Genomic DNA, 25,509 nt, shown 5'->3' on the forward strand with positions numbered 1-25,509 from the left:
TTTTTGACGGTGGTAACTCAGTTTTTAGGTGCTGTGAAAATTATTAAATTCCATATAAACCAATTCCTAACTTTTTAAATCATAAGTGATGCTAAAGAAGCAGTTTATCTATCAGCTTGGCCGTTGTTTACTTCCGCTTTCCGAAACCGGAAAAATCCAGTGACATCTGGCCCAGCAAACTGCAAGACAGATCCAACAGAACAGTCATTCTACATACTAAATTCAAACACAGTATGTAGTAGGCAGTACCTACAGTATGTAGTAGGCAGTACCTAGTAGGTAGTATGTAGCAAGCCATTTCGAAAACAGCCTAAGAGTCCCCAGAACACCCCCCACCCACCAACTTTTTTCTTCTCTGTAGCTTAAAGATCTGTGCTTCTCTCCAACAAGAGAAATCAAAGCCAAGGAGTCGCTAGCATGAGCTTTGCTTTTTGCTTTTTTTTTAAGTTATATTTTTGGCTTTTTTGCCTTTATTTGGCCAGGAATCAAACTGGCCACCCCTGCGACACAATGGTAAATGGACTTTTAGTTATATAGCGCTTTTCTACTCTGTCTGACCACTCAAAGCGCTTTTACACTAATCGTTGCATTCACCCATTCATACACTGATGGTAGAGGCTGTAAACATAAGGAACCATCAGTATCAGCTGATATCTCATTTGTACACATTCACACACTGCTGAACAACAGCAGGAGCAATTTGGGGTTCAGTGTCTTGCTCAAGGAACATGTGACTGCCGGAGCTGGGATCAAACCGCCAACCTTCCGATTGTAAGACGACCAACTCTACCCACTGAGCCACAGCCGCCCCCTCTGTATGTGGGGCGCTTAGACCGCTAGGCCACCAGCGCCCCAGCTTTGCTATTTGTGTAGATCACCCAACTTCAGTATGTTAAAGAATTTAAATGTAGATTAATCTTTTATGCACTCATTGGTTTAACTGACACTGATATTATGATTCCCGGAAGAGTATCTGCTGCAATGCTGTTGCTAATGGGGATCAAATGATAATCTTAAATAAACCACTCAGATCATTCCTGGGAAGGGATTCCTGAGACCTGAGAAGCTGTAGGTATATATTTTCTTCTAGTAATGTTAAAAACCAAGAAATCTGTTTATATTAATTTCTAACCTGCTTCTGGTGCAGTGCTTTATTATTCCACAAAGAGAACTTTTTTCATGACTCAAACAGAAACTTTAAATCAAAAAACCAACACACAAAATAAATCATTAGGTTGACTGTTTGGATTGGTGTTTGTCATGCTCTCTTTTCCTCTCTTGTATCCCAAATCCTTCGCTGCAATACACAGAGACAAATCCTCATTTCTGGATGTTGAACAATAACTGAAAAATGAATGCTTTATTCAATTTCTGATGAATTGCAAAAAGAAAACACAGTTCCTGTTCAACATATTGGATTGTTTTGTGTTTTAATGGATCTACTATATGCAGCAAATATTTCCAAGAAACAACAGTCACAGTGATGTAAAATCTTGAAAGCAGTAAAACTGTATTCATTTACAAGACAAGGATATACTATATAATGTGCTGCTGACTCATTTCAATTAAAATAAAACAATCAACTACTATTAGCTATACTTTCTGTGATATAATACACAGACAGACCTCTTAATCCTATATACAAACGTTCACACACATGCTAGCACCCCACTAACACAAATCCATGTGAGTCACTGCAGCTGGCTGAAAACAAAGTCCATGTTTTTGTGATATTAAAATAAGGCAGCTTTAATCTCCAAGTGTCAGGCTGAGGCTTTTACCTTTTTTTTTTAGATTAAATCTCCCTTGAATATGAATACTGCTCATTTTCCCTCTTGTTAAAATAACAAAGACAGTCTCGGTTCTCATGACGACAGCCAGATTCTGTGATTAGCGGGTTTTTTCAGTCTACTTCCCTGAAGAAACAACACGTGTAGACACTGCCTCTAGACTGCTGTCGTTAATCCACAAAGATGAAAATGCACATCTTTGATCAGCAGGGGTTAACTGTGAAGAGAGAGAGAGAGAGAAAAACAAAATAATGTGAAAACCTTGGATGCTACCAACGGGACGGCTGGACTTCAAAAGCACACCCACACAAAATCCACACATATTACACAAGGAAGCAATCCAGTATCCTCACAATGCATGAGTAAAATGCATAAATAGCTGACAAATATTGGAATAATCTTCATCTGTATGTCTGGAAGAAGTAAAATATGAAAGCACATTTTTGGGATGGTGCTCATCTAGATTTTTAGTGTAATCGCAGTATGGTAAAAATAAAGCTAGCTTGGTCCAGTTAGACAGATACTTGAAGCTTAAGAGTAACAGCAGCCAATTGTTGTTTTATGACAGGTGTGAAGCATACCACTCTTTGCTTGGAGATGTTTTTGTTTAACCATTAAGCTAGGCCAGGCCAAACAACAGTCAGCTAAGGCTTCATATTTGATATTTTGGGATGTGTGCTAATATTTGCTCCCTTACACAGAGTTTAGTAAGAAGATTTAAACCACCTCCATGCCAGTACGATAAGCTACAGCCATCTGACAGCTAGCTTAAAAATAAAATCAGGCCACCTGCATCTGAAGTTCAGAAAGTGTCAAATGATCGATTATGGCTTTAATACAGGTTTTAAGACACCCTTTTTCTTTTAACAGCACTGGACTAGCTCTTTTCCCTGTTTCCAGCATAGACTGTATAAATAATGGATGTAGTATCCGTGACGTCACCTATCTGTCCCTGAGCGCAGTTTTGAAGCGTCGGTGGCAGGCAATCGTCAGTGGCAGGCATATCGGAAATACAGAACTCAACCAGGAAGAGTGCGACGTAAAGAGGCGGAGTTTGAGCCTCTTAGCCAACAGCTATGTGTTCCCGTCAGGGAGTCAACTCAGGTCCTTATTTGGGCAAAAACTCTTAGTCTTAATATCTTCTGAACCGTCGCGTTATAAAAAAATTCACCCCCCGTACAGTGTGTGCCGATAGAGAAATTATCTACGTAGAGCCAAGCCGTTTTTTGACCCAGGCTGTAAACATGTTTATTAATGCTGCAAAGATCGTCTTTTTCCCATTCATGTCTATGTGGTTTCCGGTGTTTCTGCAGCCAGCCTCAAGCGGATTCTCAATGAATTGCAGTTTATAACACTTCCGCATGGGCTTCATAGTTTGAGACTGGAGTTTGCTGCTTGCATACCACGGACAATTTATTCATGTTTTTTAACTCTTGTAAACACGCTATGTAGCATGCAGAGATAAAGTTAGTGAATGTTTCCCACTCAAGTGTTAAATGAGAAAATCACACAGAAAAAAATGTATCTGGCCTCATTAAGGCCTCCTACAAACTGCAAACACACATGCAGAGGTGCAGTTACCATCTGTACCCCTTCCTTCACTTCCTTCAGAAGCAAATATCATCATCATCATCATCATCATTATCGACACCATCCAACGACCAACTCCAGTCTTTCAGGCCAAAATCATCAAGCAATCTGTAACAGTAGGTATGAAATTCATTGAGGGGTAAATGCCTGTAGAGCTTCATGAACAGCTGGGGCATTACATGCTAAGTTAACCAGGAGGCGGCATGGGGCTGTGAGTTTAGTTATTCAAAGCTGCGTGTTATGATGAGGGGAGGCATTAGTGCACATGGCACCACGGCACAACCAAGGGCGGACAGGTCTTACAAGCTCGGCTACTTACAGTCTCCCAGCATGAGAGACGTTAGAATGGTGAGGTCAGAGGTGGAGAGGTCAAAGGTCAGTGGAGGATGATACGGAGCATGGGGCCAGTGCTGAGGGATGAGAGCCGGTTAGGTTGTGGCTGAGAGCAAATGTTTACAACTAGGCGTCATCTCAATCAATCGCAAAAGACAAGACAGATACAGTTAGTGACTCCCAAGTGATTTGGTGCCATTTTCTACTCAATTAAGTGGCTACTGGTGCTGAAGCTGTAATGCTGCATACAACAATTTGCTCATGCAATCAATTCAGTATTGTCTTTCAGAGCTATAGATCCTCTGTCAGGCACAGTTTGAGGTTTGTATCAACCACCAGGACTGAGAATCAGTAGCAGAGGCAAAAACGTGTACAGGTTTGATGTGATTGCATTTCTCAAAACACATTCTTCTAAAAATATATGTTTTTAAGAAGCTTACGCTGAGATTTAGGGACTTTCACATACTATTCTCGTGTTCTATGTCTCCCATGAGTTATTCTTTATTTGAGTTTCTAATCAGAGTTTAGAGTCTGTCACATTTTGCCATTATGACACTGATGACTCAAACAAGGCTATAAGTAACACAAAATTAAGGCTAAAATTGGAGAAAATGCAAATGAGCAGCTGGATGGACAATTTACTGAGTCCCTCAGGACATGTTTTGTGCTTTAGAAAATTCAACAATCAAAATAAAGACAGATACATTTCTGTATTTTGATACACTTATCTAAAAAAGTCTGTCAAGACAAAAGTTTTGGAACACTACATTTAAGCTCCAAATAAGCTTTAGCATTAACAACTGTAACCCGGGGAGTCCACAGGACGCGTGTTGGGAGAGTAGCGCAGCTCAGAGCAGGCAGGATCAGCTGGGTCCAGCACCACAGAGAGAACCACATACAAACAACAGGTCACAGAGCCTTTCTGTGGTTGAATTTCCACTCATTTGGAGAGTATTCCATTACTTTTGCGCTTTAATCATCACTGAGTATGCTACAGAACTGTTAAGTTTTGTTTTTGCTGATTTAGATGAGCTTAATATTGATAACTTGGCACTATTTTGTTGTACGGTTACCTTCTGACACAGTTATCATCTTAAAGTCATGTTGTAGTTGACCTGGATCATGGATATGTGGCTGTTTGTAGCTAACATCCATAATCGATGAGTATTTCTGATCTAAATGATCTGTAAACGGTCTGGAGTCAGTATATGATGTTCTATTTTGTGATTGGCAGATGTTGCATGTGATCGTTGAGCCTGACCTCCTGTCCAGGTCATTGTTTTCTGTGCATATTTACACATGCTGGGTGCGGGCTGCGTTGAAAATACACTTGAAGCGTATCTCTGGCAGAGCGGCGCAGGGGCACGCTCCCGAGACGGAGCTGAGAGCATTGACTAGAATGAGAACGTATTGGCTGCGCAGTGCAGCTGTAACATAACGTCACGAATCCTGTGGACCCGAGGCCTAAGATTTTCAAATCAAGCTGTCAACAGGTGTTGAAAACTGGTAGCTCTACACATTAAATCTTGTACTTGCAAAAGGTTGTTTTTTTTGACAGCGTGACCTAAAGATACCTTAAGAAACATAAAGATGTAAACACAAGCTTTTTTTTTTATATTATAAAGTATTATTATAAATTGCAACAAGAGACACCGTACAGCCGTAGTAAAAGTTCATGACAGTAATCAGAAAGTTCCGTGTTCCCACCTGCCCTTCCCCGATGTCTGTGGCTGTCTTGTGGACTGGATCTTGAAGGCTCCTCGGTGGGCCGACATGTGAGGTGAACCCCGGGGTGAAGCTCTGGGGGACATTCTTGGAGATGAGCGTGACGTTGCTTCAGGAGGAGTGTTTGGTGCTGCAGAGGGGGGACTCATGGTCGGATGTTTCCTCGGAATGCGTTTGAGGAGGTGGCTGACCCAGCGCTGCTGCTCCTCCTGAGAGCTGGCCAACAGGACCAGCTCTTTGGCGGTGGACATGTCGTAGTTTACTGAAGAGATAAAAAAAACAGGGTAGAGATGAAAAAAGGTTGAGCCATGATATTTCAACACAAAGGAAGCTATTTCCCTCCAATTCTACTGTTAGATAAACTCTCAATTCCATGGTGTATAAACTGGCTATTTCATCTCTCAACTGGACAAACTGACCTTTGCAGGGTACAATAACTTCCTCCTTTCTGTCCAAGTGGTCTTTGTGACACTTGGTGTGGCAGCGGCGGCACTCGAGGGCCGGCGGGGGCTTAAAAACATGCCACAGGGGCCGAGTGCAGGCCTCGCAGCTGGAGGGAAAGTGGTAGAGAGTGAGGATGAACTCATGGCCCTTGTGGCTGATGTAAGAGGCACGATCTCCGTACTGCGTTGGCTCAACCACAATCTCCTGGTCGCGTTTGCTTTCGCCTTCATTGGCGTACAGGATCTGGCAGAGGACAGTGGAATTTTAGAGACTCACAGTTGAATTAAGAAAACTTCACATGATTTCTACTGACAGCACGTCAAAGAACAGAGAGGGGACAGAAATAAAGAGTGTTAGCTCATTACCTGAAATATCCTTGGAACTTCTTTGGCATCTGCACGGTACACATCAGTGTGAGTGACGGGTCGGACATGAAACAGTTTACTGTGAGAGGGAGAGAGTTAGAAAAGTTACCTTTTGATTAGAGATAGACCGATGTGTTTTTTTTCAGGGCCGATACCGATACCGATTACTAGTAGTCAAGGAGGCTGATAACTGATATTTGGAGCCGATATTCATTTGCAGTAAAAGGGGAAGTATTGGCATAAAAATTTTGAATAATACAAACTCCAACACTTAACTACGTTTAAATGCCTTTGTTTATTAAACAGCCTTTCAGATTTGCAACATGTTAAAGGTTCTTTTTTTTCTTAGACAATAGACATCTTTGTTTTAAAATTCTAACACAAAGTGCAGGGAGCTCCCAGGCTCAGCAGCATGTCTTATAAAGTTCAATGAAAACTTAAACAAATAAATAGCTCTCTAAAGTTTTCTACAGTAAATAAAGTTTTCCAAAATGTCAATATAACTGAAATGTTAATCTTTCCCTTATCTTTGTTTTATAGGGGTATTTAAGTTTTTTTGAAGTAAGTTTTAAATCACTAGTAATTGTAGGGGCCACAATGGATGCTGACCAGCTCGTCTCCTGCAATGAGAAACTGCAGGAGAAATGGAACACAAGCTAGGCTACGGTTTCTGCAGATGGTGTCATTTCTGCCACGTGATTTAGTGAATTTTGAGCCAAAATAACCAAGTTTTAAATTGATCTCTTAACGGCCGTCGGATTTTTAAAAAAGGCCGATGCCGATATGCGTCAAAATGCCGAATATCTGTGAGGATAATCGGTCTGGCCGATAATCGGTCTATCCCTAATTCTGATTCTGGGTTACTTCTCTGGGATTTGGGGTTCATTAAAATCTAATGCATAATCTATTCTATTCTATTTCTGGCTATTTGAAAAAATGAAAGAGTTTTGGACAGCTTTAGGTAAAAAACATTATAATTTGAGTCAAGTTCAAGAAGTATTTTGGGTTCACAATTCACCCTGATTTCATTTATTGTACTTCCTGTATTACAAATTGAATCTTCTTTATGAGGCTGTTCTGTCTGTTTTTATACACATTAGGATGTCATTCTAGTATAACATCTGCTACAGGTGGGGCTGACAGATACTAGCAGCTGGACACTTTTGTCCTTTGCTTCAGTTCTATGTTGTTCTATATTTGTTTTCTGGTTTGGCCATCAGTCAGTGATGTCAAAGTTTGTGATGCTGTAGGACTAACTTTCTTTTTCTGTGGAACTTCAGGACGGAGTGCAGAGCAAATTGCTTGGAGGGATATTAAAGTGTATTTTATCTTATCAGTAGCATGGCTACTAGGATGGAACTCTCAATGTGTACCACAATTTGGCCCAGAGCAATCTCCTGACTTTTCCCCTAGCTATTTTTATTCAAAGGTAAATGTCAATACAGCTATTGGATGATAACCCTTGAAATCTGGTGCACTCTTTTATGTTCCCCTCAGGGATGATTTGTAATCACTAGTTTGGGGTAAAAGGTTACTTCTCTGGTAAAATGTGATAATTGTTCAGTGCTTTCGTTAATGTCTATCCCTGCAAAGTTACTATCAAGGCTGAAGACTTTTAGTGGTTACTACTAAAGGTGAAACTGCTGTTATGAAAATTTTTGATTTATATTTGAAAGTCATGGCAATTTTTTGTAATATGTGTTTGAATCCTGCGGTAATGACTCACTCGATTTCCAGGGTCATGAAAGGATTGGCCTGCTCTCGGTCACGCTCGCTGTTGTAGAACAGGATCTTCTTACTGCTCACTACTATGTACTGTAAAGGAAAGAGAAGAAAGGGCCATAAGGTTAGTGGGGGAAATGACTCATTTCTCATGGTGACTAATAGGAAAACAAATCTGAGAAGTAAGGGTGGATGCATTACTTTTCTGTCCCAGCCAAAGCGCTTTGTGTTCTTGTTAGGAAGTGAAATCCAGCCTTCCAGCCTCGAGTCTAATTACAGAGGAAAAATAACAGGAAGGTGTTAGAGAACAGCCTTTAATCACATTAAGTACTTGCACCTTGACATTATGACACTCTTTTATTCATTTTCTACTCCTTTTTTTCCCAAAGAAATGATTCTCTGCTTAAACTAACAGACAAGTGGTAAGCTTTACTAATCCCGTTCAGAAAAATATAATTCCGTAGGAACCATATTTTTTTACTGTATGTCCTTTTTAACAAGCTAGAAACATTTCAAATCAATACAGTGCTTGGTTGAAACTTAATATTTTAACAACAAAATTACAGTAGCTCCACCGCATTTTACATGTTGTGCATTGCATTTCAAATGAAAGTCCAAAAAAGAACTCCAATATCAATTTTTGGTATTTTTGGTATTCACTATAGGGGGCTGGTTTACTCCAGATATATACATACTGTTTATGTGTATGTTGAGGAGCTGCTGTATCAAAATGAGTTGTCTTTCCCCAGAAATTAGGGTTACCATATGTTTCTTTTATGATTCCAATCCATTTCTCTTTTGCTGTGGCTCAGCATTTAAATAACCTTTATAAGATTTGATGGTTTAGTCACAGACTTTACCAAAAAGTGTTATACTTTTCTTTCACAAATGCAGGAATGAAATTGCATTAAAATGTACAAAACAGTGAAATTTATCTTGCCTGGCTCAGCACCCCTAAACATCCAATCCTAGAATCGCCCCTAAATTTCAGTTTTGAAAAAACTCCACACAAACTTCACACTTGAAAAATGTGTCCCTTCATCTTTTGCAGTGGGATATTTCTGAACAAAGCGGGGCAGCATCACACTGTGAGAATTCCCGTGTCCAGTGCACAATAAAAAGGATTATAGCACAGCAGAGACAGAGACAACAGAGCAGAAGGATTAGCTGAGACTTTGCAGGGACAGACCAAGGTTGTTTCTTAATACAACAGGAGGAAAATATGTGGATCAAATCTTAGAACACAAATATTATGCTGTAAAACATTATAAACCATTGTTAGGTCTACAGCAGCTTCCTATTTTTAACCCCATGCGCCATGCAGGGTCACCTTCAGGTTCACCCTCAGAGGGCTGATCGTAGGTGAGGGCCAGAGGACGGGGGCCCTCCTCCACCTGCCCATCATGTTCATCATCATCCTCAGAGTCAGAGTCAAAGAGAGAGTGAGCAGAGTGAAGGTTTGGCCGGGTGTCGATGCAGACAGATTTGTGCGTGCGCTGGTAGGTGAAGGACATTGATTCAGAGGTGTGGGAGTGAGTAATGCGCACTGTGCCGCATCCCGGAGGAGGAGTTGAGGTCAAATGAGGGGGGAAAGGGAAGAAGCATTAAGAGGAAAAGGTCAAAATCAATTGGCCTGGAAGACAGAAACTCAAAGTGAGTTTTTAAGAGAACAGTGAGAACTTAGAAAGAAATTCTGCAGAGAGAGAGGAATGCAGAGAGTACATGCATAAGTGTGTTTGATCTGAGCTGATGAGAAGGTCTTTTTGGGCTACCTGGATAGCCTTCACCAGTGTCCAGCTCGTTGCCGCTGCTGATGCTGGTGGAATCCAGAGAGTGAACACTGAGGGAGGTTAGCTGGCAACGAAGCTGCTCCAGGTCGCTGTCTTTACTGTCCAGCGTCATCTGAAGCTCCAGACGCATCTGGTTCTCCTCTGCTATCACCTGAATCAAACACACAAACAGGACCATCGTTTCTTCTGTCTTTTACATTACACAAAAGGAAAATCAGTACACAGCTTTGTTTACATTCTACTTCTGAAAAAGTCAAATGGGATATTTTGTAACACAATACAACTTTTACATGTCAGTGTTAATTTTGGCGGCTATTTTAGATTTAGTCTTAGTCTTAGTCTTAGACGAAAATGCCTGTTTTAGTCAAATTTTAGTCTTTTAAGCCCTTTATAGTTTTAGTCTAGTTTTAGTCGACGGAAACTCAAAACATTTTAGTCTTTGATTTTTGTTAACATCTTCACTCTTTAAATAATTCATGGAGTCAATCAGATATTGGTATCAGGGTTGTACCAAGTGCTAAAATTGTCAACACTCCTTTAACACTTTTGCTTGTGTAATATCTTAAGTTAAATAATTCAGCCTGTCCCTGCTAAAAAGTCAAAAAGAAAACATTCTTGATGTGACCACTGTGACTGAATTTTGATTCTCTTTATTCACAGAAAAATGCCATGAAAGGACTGTTGCACATTTACGACTGTCCTTGAATGTACCTGCAGTGACAGGCGCACTGGACAGTCAGTTCATGGCACTCTGAAATGCATCTGTGTCTTTGATGACTAGGAGTTGATCCAAACTTACTGAAGATATCTGATGTATCACCAAACTGGATTAAATCAAGCTCAAGACGTGGAGCTTTTTACTGCAATAGCGGCAAAAACGGCAAACATCAAATATCCTGGTTGTGTCTTTGTCACTAACGCACACTGAGGGTAAAAATCATCAATGAAGATGAGACAGATGCATGGAGGCGAGGAGAGCTGGTTCATAATGCACACCTGCTGCAGGTAGAGACCAAGCTAACACTGCTCCCCTCAGATAATAACTCAGCCTGTCACAGGAATGCATCACTTTATTTCTAAAGATTAGACGCACAGTGGGGGAAACATGGATTTTGATTGTCCAACGATCGGCCACTAAAGTTTTCGTTTCATCGTCTCGTCAACAAAATCAAAACATATGATCGTCTTAGTTTTTTATTATCAGTGATGCACTTCAGTTTGTCATAGTCTCGTTTTCGTCATGAAAAATTAGTCGTAGACAAACATTTATCGTAACTTCGTTAACGAAATTAACACTGTTACATGTTTAGCACAAGATCAGAAAAGCGACAAAAGCTGATGGTGTCTTTTGCTTTTGTAGGTCATAAAGAGCCATCATTATTGACATCACTTTGTTTCATAACCAGCCAATAATTCCTAACAGGAGCTTTAATTTGCAATTGCTAGGGAATAGTGTGTCTCCAGCAGCCGTTTACACAGCAAGCATATTTTACTTGGAAGTTTAGTGCATAAAATATTAAAGCAGCCTTGGTAAAAGTCACAGACAAATTTTAATGTTTTGCATGTAATGTTTTTGAAGCTGGAGACTGCTGTCCATAAGATCTGTTTTCCTACACGGTCCTAAAGCTAAATAACTCCACACAGAATACATCATTTAATGTCAATTCTAACCTACAGCATCTATAGCTCCATCTCACATCTATATTCAGGGCTTTAATCATCAATAAAAACCCTCCTTGTCTGTCAGAAACACAGATGGTTTTCAGTAAGTGTGGCAGTATGTATTCACGCAGTGCCATTTGTTGGTATGCTGGTGTGCTGTGTGGGAGTACTGACCGCCTGCATCTCCGTCATCTCCCTCTGGTATTTGATGATGGTGCTGTTGAGTTTCTCCTTCTCGGTTCTCAGCTCCAGCTGCAGCTTCCTGTTTTCTTTCTCCTTCCTGTGCACCTCGGTGGCAGGGCCCCGGTGGCCTCCTCGCACCGTCTCCCTCCTGTTCATCACTTCAGCTAGCTTGTTGATAGCCTGGAAGAAAAAATAAATAAATAAATAAATAAAAGAGAAAACATAGCAATGCAGCTTTAAAAGATCTCTGTATGATAAATCTGCATCAGTGAGTAAACAGGGAAGCCTGCAGAAACATCAATGTTGCTGCAAGATAGCTGGTTTTAGATCTCAGGGAGAGTTCAGCACAAGCCTGCAGCTCAACGTTATTCTTATCATGGTATAAAAGTTGCCTGTGAAAAGTAAAAGTATGAAAGTACAGGAAGTATTCTCGGCATTCCAGACCTGTGTAGGCGCCCAGACATCATACCTGAATTTTTAGTGTCCTTTCATTCTGCAGCTGCTTTTCAAAGCACACTTTGAGTAAGTTCATCTGCTTCTCCCCCTCCTTGGTTTTCTGCAACTCTGTATAAACAGCAGAGAAGAATATGTATTCATGGCTCGTACATATTTCTACCTAAAGTAGGCTCTGCTGAAGTAATCTGTAACTTATGCTGGGAATTTGTGGACCAGTATCCTGCCGTTTTATAGACACTTGCTTTCCTGATGGAGACATTAATGGCTACTTTTTTACAGCCTCCTCATAAATCATTGGGATGTAAGACAGCTTTGTAACACATTTCCCAGGACTGAGGGAAATGTCACTCCTGCAGAAATCTGGTGCTCATTAACTCAGGATGACACTCACGCTGCTGCAGCTCTTTCAGCTGGTTGTTGAGCTCCTCTTTCTCACTCGCCAGGTTGGCCACATCCTCTGTCAGAGTGCGATTGGATTCTTCCAGCTGTAAGGGATGTGGAGAAGAGGAGTCTCATAAATCAAAACGTTGGCAAACAGGCAAGCAAAATTAATTGATGTTAGAAGTAAGTACTTGCTTTTCTTTATGATTGATTCAGCTGTATGATAAAACATATTGTGGTTTGCTATTTAAAAGATAGACAGTGAGACTCCTAGCACATCTGTGAGGTAATGTATTAGTGACTGAGGTGATTCACATTTAGTCTGTTCTTCTGACATTATTCATCAGTAAAAATACAGGAAAGCTGACAGTATGCTAACAAAAGAAAAGAGAACATGTACAAAATATAGTTTTTGAAATATGGTAAAACTTAAATGCCGGGTACACACATGTATACATGACTTCAAGCAAAAAAAGCATGAATTCTGCTATGATACTTTCAAAAATGTCAAAAGATATCACGCATGATTTAATGCAAGATCGATACAATCGTAAGTGCAACAACTATCATGGTATTTTTGACTCATAGTGATATGTGAGGCATCAATAATGATCATGACTTGGGGCGATGGTGGCCTAGAGGTCTAAGTGCCCCACATACAGAGGCTACTGTCCTCGTCGCAGGGGTCGCTAGTTCGATTCCCGGCCGCAACCATTTCCTGCATGTCTTCCTCCACTCTACTCCCCAAAATGTCCTGTCTCTCTTCAATTGTCCTATCAAATAGAGGCAAAAAGCCCCGAAATATGACTTTTTAAAAAAAAAATTATAATAATAATAATCATGACGTCCACATTGGTAAGTCTACAATTGAAGGTAAGGGGGGAAATGGAGCAAAGTCACAGCAGTTTGGTTATATTTTGTAGAGTAGTCCCTAAGGGGCAATTCACTTTGCAGACAGTCCCAGGTCTGTATACTTAATTAATCTGATGTTGCCCTACTTGTGGTGAAAAAAGAGAATGGAGACGATAACAGTGGTGTAGTGGTTAGAAGCTGAGCAGCAACCTCCAGAGTTGAAAAATGAAGCCAATACAGAAGTGCAAAAAAAAATGCAGTTCCTGGAGTGCCCACTTGGGGTTGGCTGCAAAGCCAAGGAATCCCCATTGGTTAAGATAATAGAAAAGGTACAAGTTATACAAAAATCTACATAATTAGGGTTATGGCAGTTGCGACTGACAGGTTGGTGCATTGTAGCTGTTTGCCGGGAGGCTAGAAGCCCGCCTCAGCTCCACCTCTCTGCCTGTTTATGCTTTGATCAAAAGCTAGGCTGAGTCAGTTTTTCCAATATGACGACCGCCAATGTTCGTCTTCATAATGCCTCTTCAGAGACCAATGGTTGAGGTCACTGCAACTACTATCTATGTCGGGGACCCAAAAACTGGAGTTTTGCATAAAGTAAGTTTATTTAAAGAACGCCACAGAGTTGATCATTGCAAGACAAGACCCCTGTTTTTTGTCCCGCTCTCCCAGTCTGTGTTCCAATCTGCTAGAACAACCAGCTCACTATAAATCATTCCTTACAAAAACAACAAATCCACAAATGAAATGTCACCTGTTCTGTAAAAAAAAGTTCTTCATTGTGTCTAAAAAACTTTGAGTATTGGAATTTCAAACTTTTTGACCTTGACTGTGCTCTTACCGAGCTGATAGTAGCCTCCTTGTCGCCGAGCTCCTGTTTGTGTCTCGCCATCATGTCTTTGATCTCCAGCTCCTTCATTATCTTCTCCTTCTCCAGATCTGAGTACTGCTCCTCAGCAATGGAGCGAGCCAGCTGCTCAGAGTCAGCTTTGGTCAAACTGGCCTCCAGCTGGGATGTCAGAGAGTCTCTGTGGATGGAAGAAGAGAAAAGATCAATTAGTAAGGCCACATTTAAGTGGTACAACCGAACAAATCAATGAATAACAATGAGCCTTGCTGTCATTGTGGCAGTCGGGAACAGACTGACGATGGATGATGGACCTGAAGTTAAATGTCTGGGCATGCATGCATCGTTTTGTGACCTTTTTGTTAATAAATGTTTTTGAATGTGTTTTTTTTTTTCTTACAGCTTAAGTAAATCTAAGAACATTTACTTGTCTACAGTGATCCTTGGCTGTAGTGTGTCTGGGCTGCTAATCTAGTTAAAACTTAAGTCAATCAGATAAAGGTCAAGTCCTCTTTTTCAAGAGGAGATGCAATCCAAAAGGGAAAAAAAATCTTTAAAGTCTGCTACATTCTTCAGAAACAGATAAATGTTGACTGTGCATGATGCAAATAACTCTTCACTGTAACTCGGTTTTGGCTCTAAAACCACTGTGTATAAGTTTTTAACTGTTTTTTTTTTTGCTTGGTATGTAGGGGAGAACGAGGTTGGTTGTCACACGGGTTGGTTGGCACACTCGTTATATCTCGCCACCAGAGGGCACTGTCTCTCAAATTGTGAAATGGACATTTCCAGAATTAGGACCCGAGCTCACCTACATAGTCTTCTCTGGAGTAAGACAGCTGAACTTGAGGACTTTTTGTGTTGTTCATGTCAAATTGTAAATATTCAGCTCCTCAGTATTTTTCTTCTAGACTTTTAAATGATGGGTTTATAACAAAACAAGTGTTACCCTTACAAAGTGTGAGGGGAAAGCTATAGTTTAGATTTGTATTAGCTAGCTAAGTAGTTGTTAGATGGTTGTTAGCCTTGATGCTAGCAAAAAAAAATCCAGTTGGGGTTGGTTGTCACATGTGACATGTTGGCAACATCATGCATGGTGAAATGAGTTGGAGTGTGCAGACCCTACATTTGCCATCACTGTAACTCAGACAGTGACTGCATGTAGTCTGGTTGAGTAGGCCGTTATTGTTCGGCCTATTTGTTTTGTTCTTTATGTTGTTATATAGGCTGGCCTAAAGATGTGTTTCCTGTTCATGTTCCTTGCTCATTTTATGTTAAAATGCATTAAGTTATGTAGGCCTATCACTTGTCAGTGCAATTAAACTTTCAAATTTAGTTCTGCCTTCTTGCCTTTTTAAAAAGATTTTTCCCATTGAAATACCATTGTGACAACCAACCCCATAGTGTGTGACAACCAACCCTGTGATGGGGTTGGTTGTCACACACTATGGGGTTGGTTGTCACAATGTGTCAGAGTGTCTTTGATAGTTAATTACCTCTTTGTTACAAATAGTTGGAAAATGAGAGGGATACACATTTCAAGCTGACACCTTAAGCTTCAATTTAATGTAGGAATGACTATTGAAAGATGTTTTGATGATGAGCAATCATCAAAACAGTAAAAAAAATGTGATGACCAACCCCGTTCTCCCCTATTTGTCAATTCATTAAAAAAGTGTTGTGTAGTGTTTGCACCAGTTTCACATCAGAATTTCCCTTATCTCTTGTTGAAATATGTGAAACAGAGAGGTCAGAACAAAACACTGTTACCTCTCCTCCTCATATTCTGCCAGTCGTTGTCGCGCGTCTTTGCACAGCTTGTTCTTCTCATCGCACTCCTCCTTCAGCTCTCTGATCTGCGTCTTGTAAAGGGTCTTGGGGGAGGACAGGTGGAGATTCAATTAATTTAATATCACAGATACAGCATGGGATGGAGCATGCACGAAAAAAAAAAATCCCCCTCTTTGCTCATATCATCTTCCCACTCAAGCGCCACATTGAGGATCAATTTAGGTTTCTTGCTTGTCTGACAATATAATGTCTGTGATAGTGAGTGAGAAATGTTTGGCTGTCACTTCTGTGTTGACGAGGTGCACAAAAGAAGCAAAATTATTGGGTAGAGTTACCGTGAAATACTGCTCTGCCTCCAGTTGGTCCTTCAAGTCCTTCAGCTGGCCGCCCGCCTCCTGCTTCTCCCTGGAGCCCAACCAACAATCTGTCAATCATTTCAGCCTGCCAACCACCCACCAGAGCCAAAACACTTCCCTCTAATAAAACATGTTGAATGTGATTCTCCACAACAATTAGCAAACAGAAACACAAGAAAAAACAGTGCATTGTGTGTTTATATTCAACATGCTCTTTGCCCATTGACTTTACTCATCATCATACATTTCCTCTGACATCACACTCTTGATAGGAAGCTCAAATACTGTTATAATATCCTTATGCTGTGTTCCAGGCTGTAAGTTGTATGAATTAAGCATTTCTGACAGCCGTTACTAATTCAACTGTCCCGGTTTGATCAGTGACCAAAAAACAACGAACAGTAAAGCGTATGGGAAAACAACATAATGTATAATGCAACTGCTACGGTAAAAAAACAGCCAAAATTAGCATCACGCCACCAACAAGATAACATTGCTGTTAGCCTAAATTCCTTGCTAAGATAGCTATAGCAATTCCCTCCTTTTTTATATTTTGGGCCTTTTTGCCATTATCTTATAGGACAGCTGAAGAAAGACAGGAAATGTGGGGAGTAGAGAGTGGGGGAGGACATGCAGGAAATGGTCGACCGGCCAGGAATCAAAACCAGCGACCCCTTCGACGAGGACTACAGCCTCTGTACGTGGGGCGCTAAGACTGCTAGGCCACCAGTGCCCCAGCAATTCCCTTTTAATGGCAAATGCTGCACCAGCAACATGATCACAAATGTTAAATCAATCAGCAGAAGGAGTCGGGAAGGAATCGGGAACATATCACCTCTGCCAGTTGACACTGTGGCAAAAACGTTATTTTCTGTAATCATACTACATGTTAGTGTTGTAGTCAAGACCACATTAACCGAGACCAAGACATGTTCGATACCAGAGTGCACCGAGACCAAGACAAGACCAAGACATTTAGGGATCGAGACCGAGTCAAGAAGACCAAGACCAAGGCAGGGCAAGACCGAGACAAGACTAAGAACATATACTGTATATCAATGAAAAATCATTATGAGAGTTAACAAAATAAGAGACTTCTGTTTATTAATTTAAGTTTGCTTTGAATACAGCAACAAACAAGGTTTGGTTTTGTCTTTGTTATCTTTCTTTTAAATCCTTAAGTTTAATTTTTTCTCTTATCACAGTAATGACAGGGAAAAAAAGTGCATCAGTGATGGTCTCGACAGGTCTTGATATAAAATACGGAGTCCGCCCAGTCCGAGACCGAGACTAGACCGAGTAAAAATGCTTTTGATTCCGAGACGAGACAGACCTGAAATAGGCGGCCTCAAGACTGGCCTCGAGACCAAGACCGGTCCCAAGGACAACAACACTACTATATGTTTTACATTGTGGCAAAAATATTAGTTTCCTTCTGAGGCTGGTCTTGAGGGTCTGCTTTGGGGCCCTGAGTAAAATGTAGTTATTAGGTTATCAGTTATATAAGTATAAGTTATACTCAGAAATATTTCCAGCTTTCCCTCAAATGTCTGTTCAGCAACTCATTCAGTAAGAAAAGGTAAAATTGATACATTGATTTGTATGTACCCAATGTACAGTATATTTCAATTATAAACTTGTTCACAGTAGTACTTTTTGTCAGCATCTGAGCTTCATACCATGAGCTTATTTTCAGTAGAAAATGTCTTCAGTTAGAATATGGTAAAGTATATAAACGTGTGTTAGACCTGCGTAGCTCCTGGTTCTGCTTCTCCAGGACCTGCTTGAGGTCCAGCAGGTGGTTGAGCTCCTGTTTGAGCTGCTTCTCTGAGGAGCAGAGCACCGACACCTGCTGGTTCTGCATCTTCAGCTCGCTCTGGCTCAGACTGCGCTTGTGGATCTCCTGCTCCAGGCGTGAGGCTAGGTTTTTTATCTGCATAAACAAAAAGGCAAACAAAGAAGCATATTGATAAAGAATACTTATTAAACCATAATAAAGTCGAATAGATGAACACACGTCCTTCACAAGGTATGACAAACTATGTTAAGAAAAACTGCAAATCTTCCCAATAGACTCATTTTGAAATATTTATTTGATGGAAAAAATAAAATGTTGTCAATGAGTTCTAGGTTATTTAATTTATTGTTATTGATTTGTAAACTGTCAACCTAATTATTATAGTAAATTACATATTTAAAAAAAAAATTATTTGCATTTTTCAAGTTTATTACATACAGTTAGTCAAAAAAACAAAACAAAAAAAAAACAAGACAGATGGACAAAGTAATATACAACGACCAATGAAAAGGATAATAATAATATTAAATAAAAGTAAAATAATAATAATTAATTTTCAATAAGATTGCAAATTACACTAAAATCAGAATTACATAGAATTTTGATTGGCTTCTTACACTTGTAAAACATGGGAATTTATTACCATTATAAGTGTGAGTGACATCCAATGTGGTTTAATTCATCTAGTTAATTCAGAATGTCAATACATATTTGAAAATGAACAAAGTGTATACCTACCTGTGTACAATTTCATGTGTATATTAAGCGTTGAAAAGAGGAGAGAAGCGAGGGTTAGTAAATTACATCTTATGATGCAGTATAGTCATAAAAGCTCTTGTGGAAGCAGTTACTGGTTAATCCCAGGAAAATGCAGCTACAGACCATGACTACCCTGCTGTCTCCAAAGAACATGGATTTTTATAAATAGTAAGACTGACCTCTTCAGAAAGTTTCTCCTTCTGTGCCTGCAGCTCGTCCAGTCTGTGCTGCCCCTGCTTGTAGTCATGGTCCAGCATGGAGTAATCCTTCTCTAGCTGTAGCAGCTTTCCCTCCACCTGTAGCTTCAAGCTGTGCTCCTCCTGTAGGTTGCTCTCCATCTCTGGAGCCAACAAGCAAGCGGGAAAACAATCAGTCATCAGTACATTTTCACAGCACTGACAAAACACTTTTTACCAATGATCTTAGCCTGCGTTAAGCACCAGATCGATGTCTATCGGAGCAAAGTGTTGTATTGTAGCCCCAGCCTGTTATATTTTTTGTCAAATCGCTGGGAAACTACAAGTACTTGCAAATGTAAATTGTCCAAATTCCAAAGTTATCTTTCATTTCCTGCGGAGCTGTTCTGAAAAAGATGAGTCTTGTGCTCTTTTGTGTGTATTATCTTAGTATCTACATTTAAAATAACTTTAAAAAAGGCTGATAATTTCACCCATCCTTCAATTATCTTGCAAAAATGTGTTCTCCCACTTGCTCACCCTTCACAGCCTCTGACTTTGCCACCTCGATGGACTGGTTTATGTTGTTTTTATCCGCCAGCTTGGCTTTCGTGGCCTTGTGCTCTGCCTCCTCCTGCTCCAGATTCTGCTGCAGTGACTTCAGCTTGTACGCTAAGTCGATCTCTTGGTTGCTCTTCTCCTATAGAATCAAAGCAGGTGCTGGTTTTCATAACATCTAATGAAAATGCTTTGTGTTAAATCAAAGTTTTCCTGTAAAAAAAAAAAAATATATATATATCCTAGACAGCTACTTCAACTTGATCTGTAAATGTCAAATTAAACGAGGAGCTTTTTTCCGGGCCAGCCCACCTTCTCGAGCTCGTTGAACTTCTCCTGCAGCTGCTTCTTTTCATCCTGGACTTTAGAGAGAGAAGCCTTCAACTCTTTCATGTCGTCTTCCAGGTGAGAGAGTCGTCCTACGGTGGAGAAATGGGAACAGGGAAACAGGGAAAAGTAAATGATAAAAAAAAGATGTTATGGAAATATGTTAAAGAAAGAAATAGGATGATATGAAGTGCAAAAACTACAAGAAAATGCACCTGAACAAGACATTGCTTAATTTTCCTGCAAATGTTCAGCCTCCAATATTCAAAAAACAACACACTGAATGTTTCCCTTTCACTAACTCCACCCCGATGGAGAGTTTTACTAAGAGAGAAAAAAACATGGAGACACCACTGCAAACAGTCGACATCGTTGTTTTGATTTTGTCCCCTCTAACCTCAGCGTGGACCGAACACATTCAAGTTTCCAAACAGTGTCTCACAAGAGGTGGCTGGCTTTGCTCCAGATTTGCTTTCACAGCCTCTTACTTCACTCCGAGTCTTTTGAACACATGTTTCCACCTATGATCTGATATTTCCCAAAGCCTGGTCCAAAACAACGATTCACATCTAACACTCCTTCCAAACACTCAAGGCTCCAGGTTGTGTAAGGCATTTTTTTCCCCCTGCTGCTGCTGAGGAGATGTTTACTGCAGCCGCTCAGACAAACACAGTTTGATTCCCCGCAGTTATGGCAGCAGATTAATCTTTCATAGCTTTTGTAACCTTTTAGCATTTAAAAGACACATCAAATGTTGGAATATAAACAGCTCATAAATATTAATTTTCTGGTTTCTATGATGGTTTTAAGCAGTTACTTTTAACAACTAGGACAACACAGTAGCAATTTTCTTCAGCTAATTTGCATGCTGGCAGTGTGAACAAACAAATGATCAAAGCTACAATGTTCAGCAGTTAGCTAAAATGTTAAGTTACTTTGTTAAGAGAGGAAAGTTACTAATTCATTGCTAGATATATTTGATAAAATTAGCCACCATCAGAGGTGCTAATTACAGACATTGTTTTCACTCAAGCTGCAGTACAGATTCATTTTAGCAGTTAGATAGAATGGTAAGCTATAGCTAAAATTGCTGCTAAGAGAGGAACGTTCTTAAGTCAATAAAGTGACTTATTTTTCACTAGTTACAGTATATTTGCTAATGTTATCCACCATAAGAGGTGCAAAACATGGATAGCAGTTAGCTCAAATAGCAAGCTGTTGCTAAGAGTTATTTATGGGTGGTTTGCTAACATTAGCCACCGCACACACATTACTATGAACTCATGTTGCAGATATTTGTGAGGCAACAGGTTCTGATAAATGTGACAGTACTGTTTTAAATGTTCTACTTAAGTCAAATGTGACGGATGTGTGATGTTTTCACAGAATAAAAGTATTAAAGTAGTCCTCTGAAAATCACCTCTAAGCTAACGAAACCATGCTTTATATCTGGGAGACTATGAAGTGTAGGGTTGCCAACTGTCCTGTATTCGCCGGGACATACCATATATTGGGCTAAATAGTTTTTTTTCATAGGGGACCTCAATTGTCCCGTATATTGGCTATTAACTATTTTAAATACAGCAAACTGCACTCATACAGATCCTAGATCAGATAAAACGGCAGGGGCAGATCATGTGCCAATCACACTGCCTGTCATCCCATCACAGGCCCCCTCACGCGCATCAGTTCAAGAGAGGATTTTCTCTCTGATGGTCATTAAATGGTCAGACTCGAGAAACAGATGCAGCACAGAGGTAATCAAAAATGAACTTTAAATATCAGTAAACTGTGACTTGTCATGTAAGGACTTCTCTCTGGCTGCAAAAGGACAGAAGACTGTTTGAGTCAGTCAAGAGCAGCAAAAAGGATCCATGGAAAAAGGACATTTGGTGAGTCATACTCCTCTTTTGCATTTCATTTTTCTTTTACCTGTTATTTTATGTAAAGAGCCAAATTGTGGTTTCTTTGAGGATTATTCATATGAGGTTACATAATGATACAGTAAGGATTAAAGGGAATATACACACTTTCTGCATTTCCAGTTGAATCAGAATATGAATATACGCTGAATTCACACATCATGCTCACACCACCATGGCACTGTTCACCTGTCCCTTATTTAGTAGTGATAAAGTTGGCAACCCTACACTGCACACACATTACTTTGAACTCATGTTGCAGATAGTGTCCCATATTTCTATTGATTTACAGTCATATGGCAAGGTGTCGTTACATCCCTAGTCTTGATGTTGATTAGTTGGAATGATATTATATGTAATAAAATCAATTTATGATTCACCTCAACTACATTAGATCACATAACAAGCCTTTTTGGAAAATGTAAAGAGGAGAAAGTACAGGTATTTGTGTTAAAGTGTAAGGTAGAGATTAAAAAAAAAAGGTGCCATAATAACAAATACTCAAATGTGGTACAAGTATCTGAAACTGAACAAGTGGGATTTGCTGCTTTGAAATCCAACTTTTCACTTGATAAATGAGTAATAGCCTCATAGTCTGCTGTAAAGTCTCACTTTGGAATGACCTATCCAGAACTTTTAAATACTTTTAAAGAACAAAGTATAACAGACAGCAGCTTCTCACCCTGCAGGTCAGTAATAGTTTCTGTCCCGAGGCTGTGACCTCTTCTTTCCTCCTCCAGCTCAGCTTGCAGCCCCCTCATCTGCTTCTCCAGCTCCATCTTGCTGTTCTCCAGCTGTGTGCTTCTTTCTTGCACCTCCCTCAGGCTGACCTCAAGGCTCTGAATCTGTTTCTGTGCCTCTGCCTGACTCTTCTTCAGCCGCCCTGCCCCCTCCTGCTCAGCCTGCAGCACGGCGCTGGCCTCCTCCAGCTACAGAGGAGAAACGGGAGAGGATGAAACATTTCGCTTCTACAAACTGGGATAGGAAAGCAACACAATTAGAGGGATTTAATGAGGGAAATGCAGAAGAATGATAAAAAAAAACACCAGGCACAGCTGTTTGCTTCACTGTAGCTTAATAAATTAGCATATTCCATTTGCACAAGTACAAACACTTATAAAACAGTGAAGCTTTATGAAAAGTTAATAAAGGGTGAGCGATAAACATTAAAGAGTCTATGTTATGTGGAGTTAAAAGCTCTTTCTCACTTGTTTCTGAAGCTGGATGTTCTTTTCATTGGAGATCTGAGAATTCTGGTTTTTCTTCTTCAGATCCTCAAGCTGGTCTCTCAGGTTGTTCACTTGTGATTAAACCCAGAGAAATAACAGATTTTATACAGTGTTTGATTTCACAGATTCACTGGACCCCTGAAAGACAGCCAACCACCCACTATCAGCAAGCATACATTATATATAGGCTGTAATATAATGAGTGAGATACCCTTGAGGATGGACTTGTTCGGCATGTAAGTTACGTGAAAACGAAAACAACTGAGACCTACATACACATACAATCCTCCAACTGATTTCCCCATGTGCATTTAAATCACATGGCGTTTAGAGATTATACAGGGAGATATTCAAGCCTCTCGTTTAGATATTTCTGTGGTGCTCACATTCGTTCTCCAGGCCACGCTTTCTGTCAATTTCAATATCCGCCTTGCGCTGGTTGTCAGCACTCTGGTGCTGCAGCAGAGCTCGCTCTCTCTCCAGCTGCCTGAGCGAGGCCTCCACTTTCTGCCTGCTGCTCATCTGATCACAGAGGAAATCAAAAACAGTGTGAGTGGAATAAACTCTGACCTGCTGCGTCGTTTTACGGCTTGAAAACCATCTTTCCATCCTTACCTCCTTATCTAATTCTTTGACAATCTTGTCTAAACGGTTGGTGGCATTTCTGTAGAAACAAAAACAACACAGATTTGTTTTTATTCTGTTATTTCTGCACAGTAAATAGTGATTTGTTTTTATTATCAGAACCAGATTTTGTTTGTGTGTGTGTGTGTAGTTTTGTTATTTGTCCTTTCATACTTGCACTTCTGCTCCAGCTCATTCTTGGCCTGCATCTCATTGTCGAGCTTCTCCTCCTGCTGATGAAGCTTTTTCTGCAGCTGCTCAGACAAACCGACAGATGTTGAAAAATACTATTATCTGAATGAAAGTTTCCGTATTTTATTTTATTTTATGCATTTTATCTATCAACTGTTACCATGACATTAAGATGTACTTGACACACAGAATATTTACCTCTTTCTTGCTTTCAATGTCTTTCTCCTTATCCTCAGAGCTTTCCCTACTCTCCTCTGAATCCTCCACAGAACTGCTGTTGTCTCCTTTCAGCAGCCTGAGTGTGAGAGAGAGAAACTGAGTTCTGGCAAAATTCATCTCCATCCACAGTTCCTTATTTCTACAGCCAAGTGACATATTTTACCCTAAAGAGACTCATAATGTCCACTGGGTGGTAAAGAGAGTGCTGATTCAGCAATAGATGTCAAATGTATTGCTTTACTATTTCCATTCACTTATTCCGAAGATCCAGAGCTTCATGCTGAAACCCAAGCCCACTCTGTCTGCCTCATATCTCCTAAAGGGATAGTTCTGCCGGAGTTCCTACACAGCTGCAGTGGTACAAGCTAGCTTTGTAACCACTGCATATGGAGTCACAAGTTCTATGAATTTAAGTGAACTTAACTTAAGTGTATGTTACATTTGGGAATTTTTTTTCACAGCTTCAACTTCATGTCAAGCAGCCCTTTCCCTCTACACTAGTGGTGTCCAAACTTTTTTCAAAGAGGGCCACATTTTATGGTTTCAGAATACCTCAGGGCCAGTGGCTCCTAAAATCATAAAAGTTATATATGAAATATCTATTTAATAACAATTATTTTACTTTTTTTTTCTCAATAAGAAAGTAACTAGGTAGTCCTAAGTTCTCCACAAGTCACGTAAACATTAGCAAACTTTTTCTTCTTCTGGAGGAAAATGTTTTTCATTAGGGTCGGGCAATGTGGGAAAAATAGTGTCTCGTTATTTTTCTCAGACAGGATCACGATCTGGATTTAATCACACTTCTGACCAGCAGACAACAATTTTAGAACAAAATAACTATTTTCCTACATTCTGAAGATTTTTTCTGCACCAAATTTCGCCTTTTCTGCCTAATTTCACAATTTTTATCTTGTCTTGTGTCCTCTTTTGTGTCATCTGAACTTTTAGTGTTCATAAAGAACATTTTCACAAAACCTGTCAACTTTAAAGAGTTCTTGTGTTTCTTCTTTATTGCTGTCTTGCAGAATTCCCAGAGCTTTGGCTTTATACAAAAAGTCCATATGAAGCTTTTGAGACGTTTCTGGATTGACTTTAGTTTTGTTTGTGTGCTTGAAAGAAACTGCAAATGTACAGATAATTCAGAATGTGATTCATTTCTTTGCTATAATTAACACGTTGTAAGATGCAAGCTTGGGGCCATAAATAAATGGACCTTGGACTTTGGATTGGCCCCGGGCCGTACTTTGGACATGCCTGCTCTACACTATGGGGTCACAACAATTATTAATACCTCCACATGCAGCTCACAGTATCAGAACAGCTGTTTGGGTCAGTTATTAATGGGAGAAAAAATAAACAAAGGACAATACATGATATAATTATGGAAACAAAATGCTGTTCATGATGGGGATTCC

General features: G+C 40.0%; 1 protein-coding gene across 1 annotated transcript in view; it reads right to left on the bottom strand.

The window, feature by feature from the left end:
* Window positions 1-1,411: 1,411 nt before the first annotated feature.
* Window positions 1,412-25,509, bottom strand: part of LOC117824246 (rho-associated protein kinase 2-like) — a 50,103-nt gene continuing 26,005 nt past the window's right edge. The window contains exons 10-32 of the mRNA XM_034699691.1: window positions 24,074-24,170; window positions 23,858-23,937; window positions 23,675-23,723; window positions 23,446-23,581; window positions 23,039-23,130; window positions 22,513-22,759; window positions 19,894-20,000; window positions 19,564-19,723; window positions 19,027-19,187; window positions 18,039-18,223; window positions 16,270-16,339; window positions 15,914-16,017; window positions 14,138-14,324; window positions 12,452-12,545; window positions 12,074-12,168; window positions 11,596-11,784; window positions 9,742-9,910; window positions 8,171-8,238; window positions 7,974-8,062; window positions 6,248-6,326; window positions 5,858-6,125; window positions 5,421-5,700; window positions 1,412-2,007 (exon numbers count right to left, since the gene is read on the bottom strand). Of these exons, the coding sequence (XP_034555582.1) occupies window positions 2,004-2,007; window positions 5,421-5,700; window positions 5,858-6,125; window positions 6,248-6,326; window positions 7,974-8,062; window positions 8,171-8,238; window positions 9,742-9,910; window positions 11,596-11,784; window positions 12,074-12,168; window positions 12,452-12,545; window positions 14,138-14,324; window positions 15,914-16,017; window positions 16,270-16,339; window positions 18,039-18,223; window positions 19,027-19,187; window positions 19,564-19,723; window positions 19,894-20,000; window positions 22,513-22,759; window positions 23,039-23,130; window positions 23,446-23,581; window positions 23,675-23,723; window positions 23,858-23,937; window positions 24,074-24,170 (3,010 nt within the window). The 3' untranslated portion in view covers window positions 1,412-2,003. The remainder of the gene's footprint in view (window positions 2,008-5,420; window positions 5,701-5,857; window positions 6,126-6,247; window positions 6,327-7,973; window positions 8,063-8,170; window positions 8,239-9,741; window positions 9,911-11,595; window positions 11,785-12,073; window positions 12,169-12,451; window positions 12,546-14,137; window positions 14,325-15,913; window positions 16,018-16,269; window positions 16,340-18,038; window positions 18,224-19,026; window positions 19,188-19,563; window positions 19,724-19,893; window positions 20,001-22,512; window positions 22,760-23,038; window positions 23,131-23,445; window positions 23,582-23,674; window positions 23,724-23,857; window positions 23,938-24,073; window positions 24,171-25,509) is intronic.

Source organism: Notolabrus celidotus, chromosome 13, assembly GCF_009762535.1.
Source record: "Notolabrus celidotus isolate fNotCel1 chromosome 13, fNotCel1.pri, whole genome shotgun sequence".
Taxonomy (NCBI): domain Eukaryota; kingdom Metazoa; phylum Chordata; class Actinopteri; order Labriformes; family Labridae; genus Notolabrus; species Notolabrus celidotus.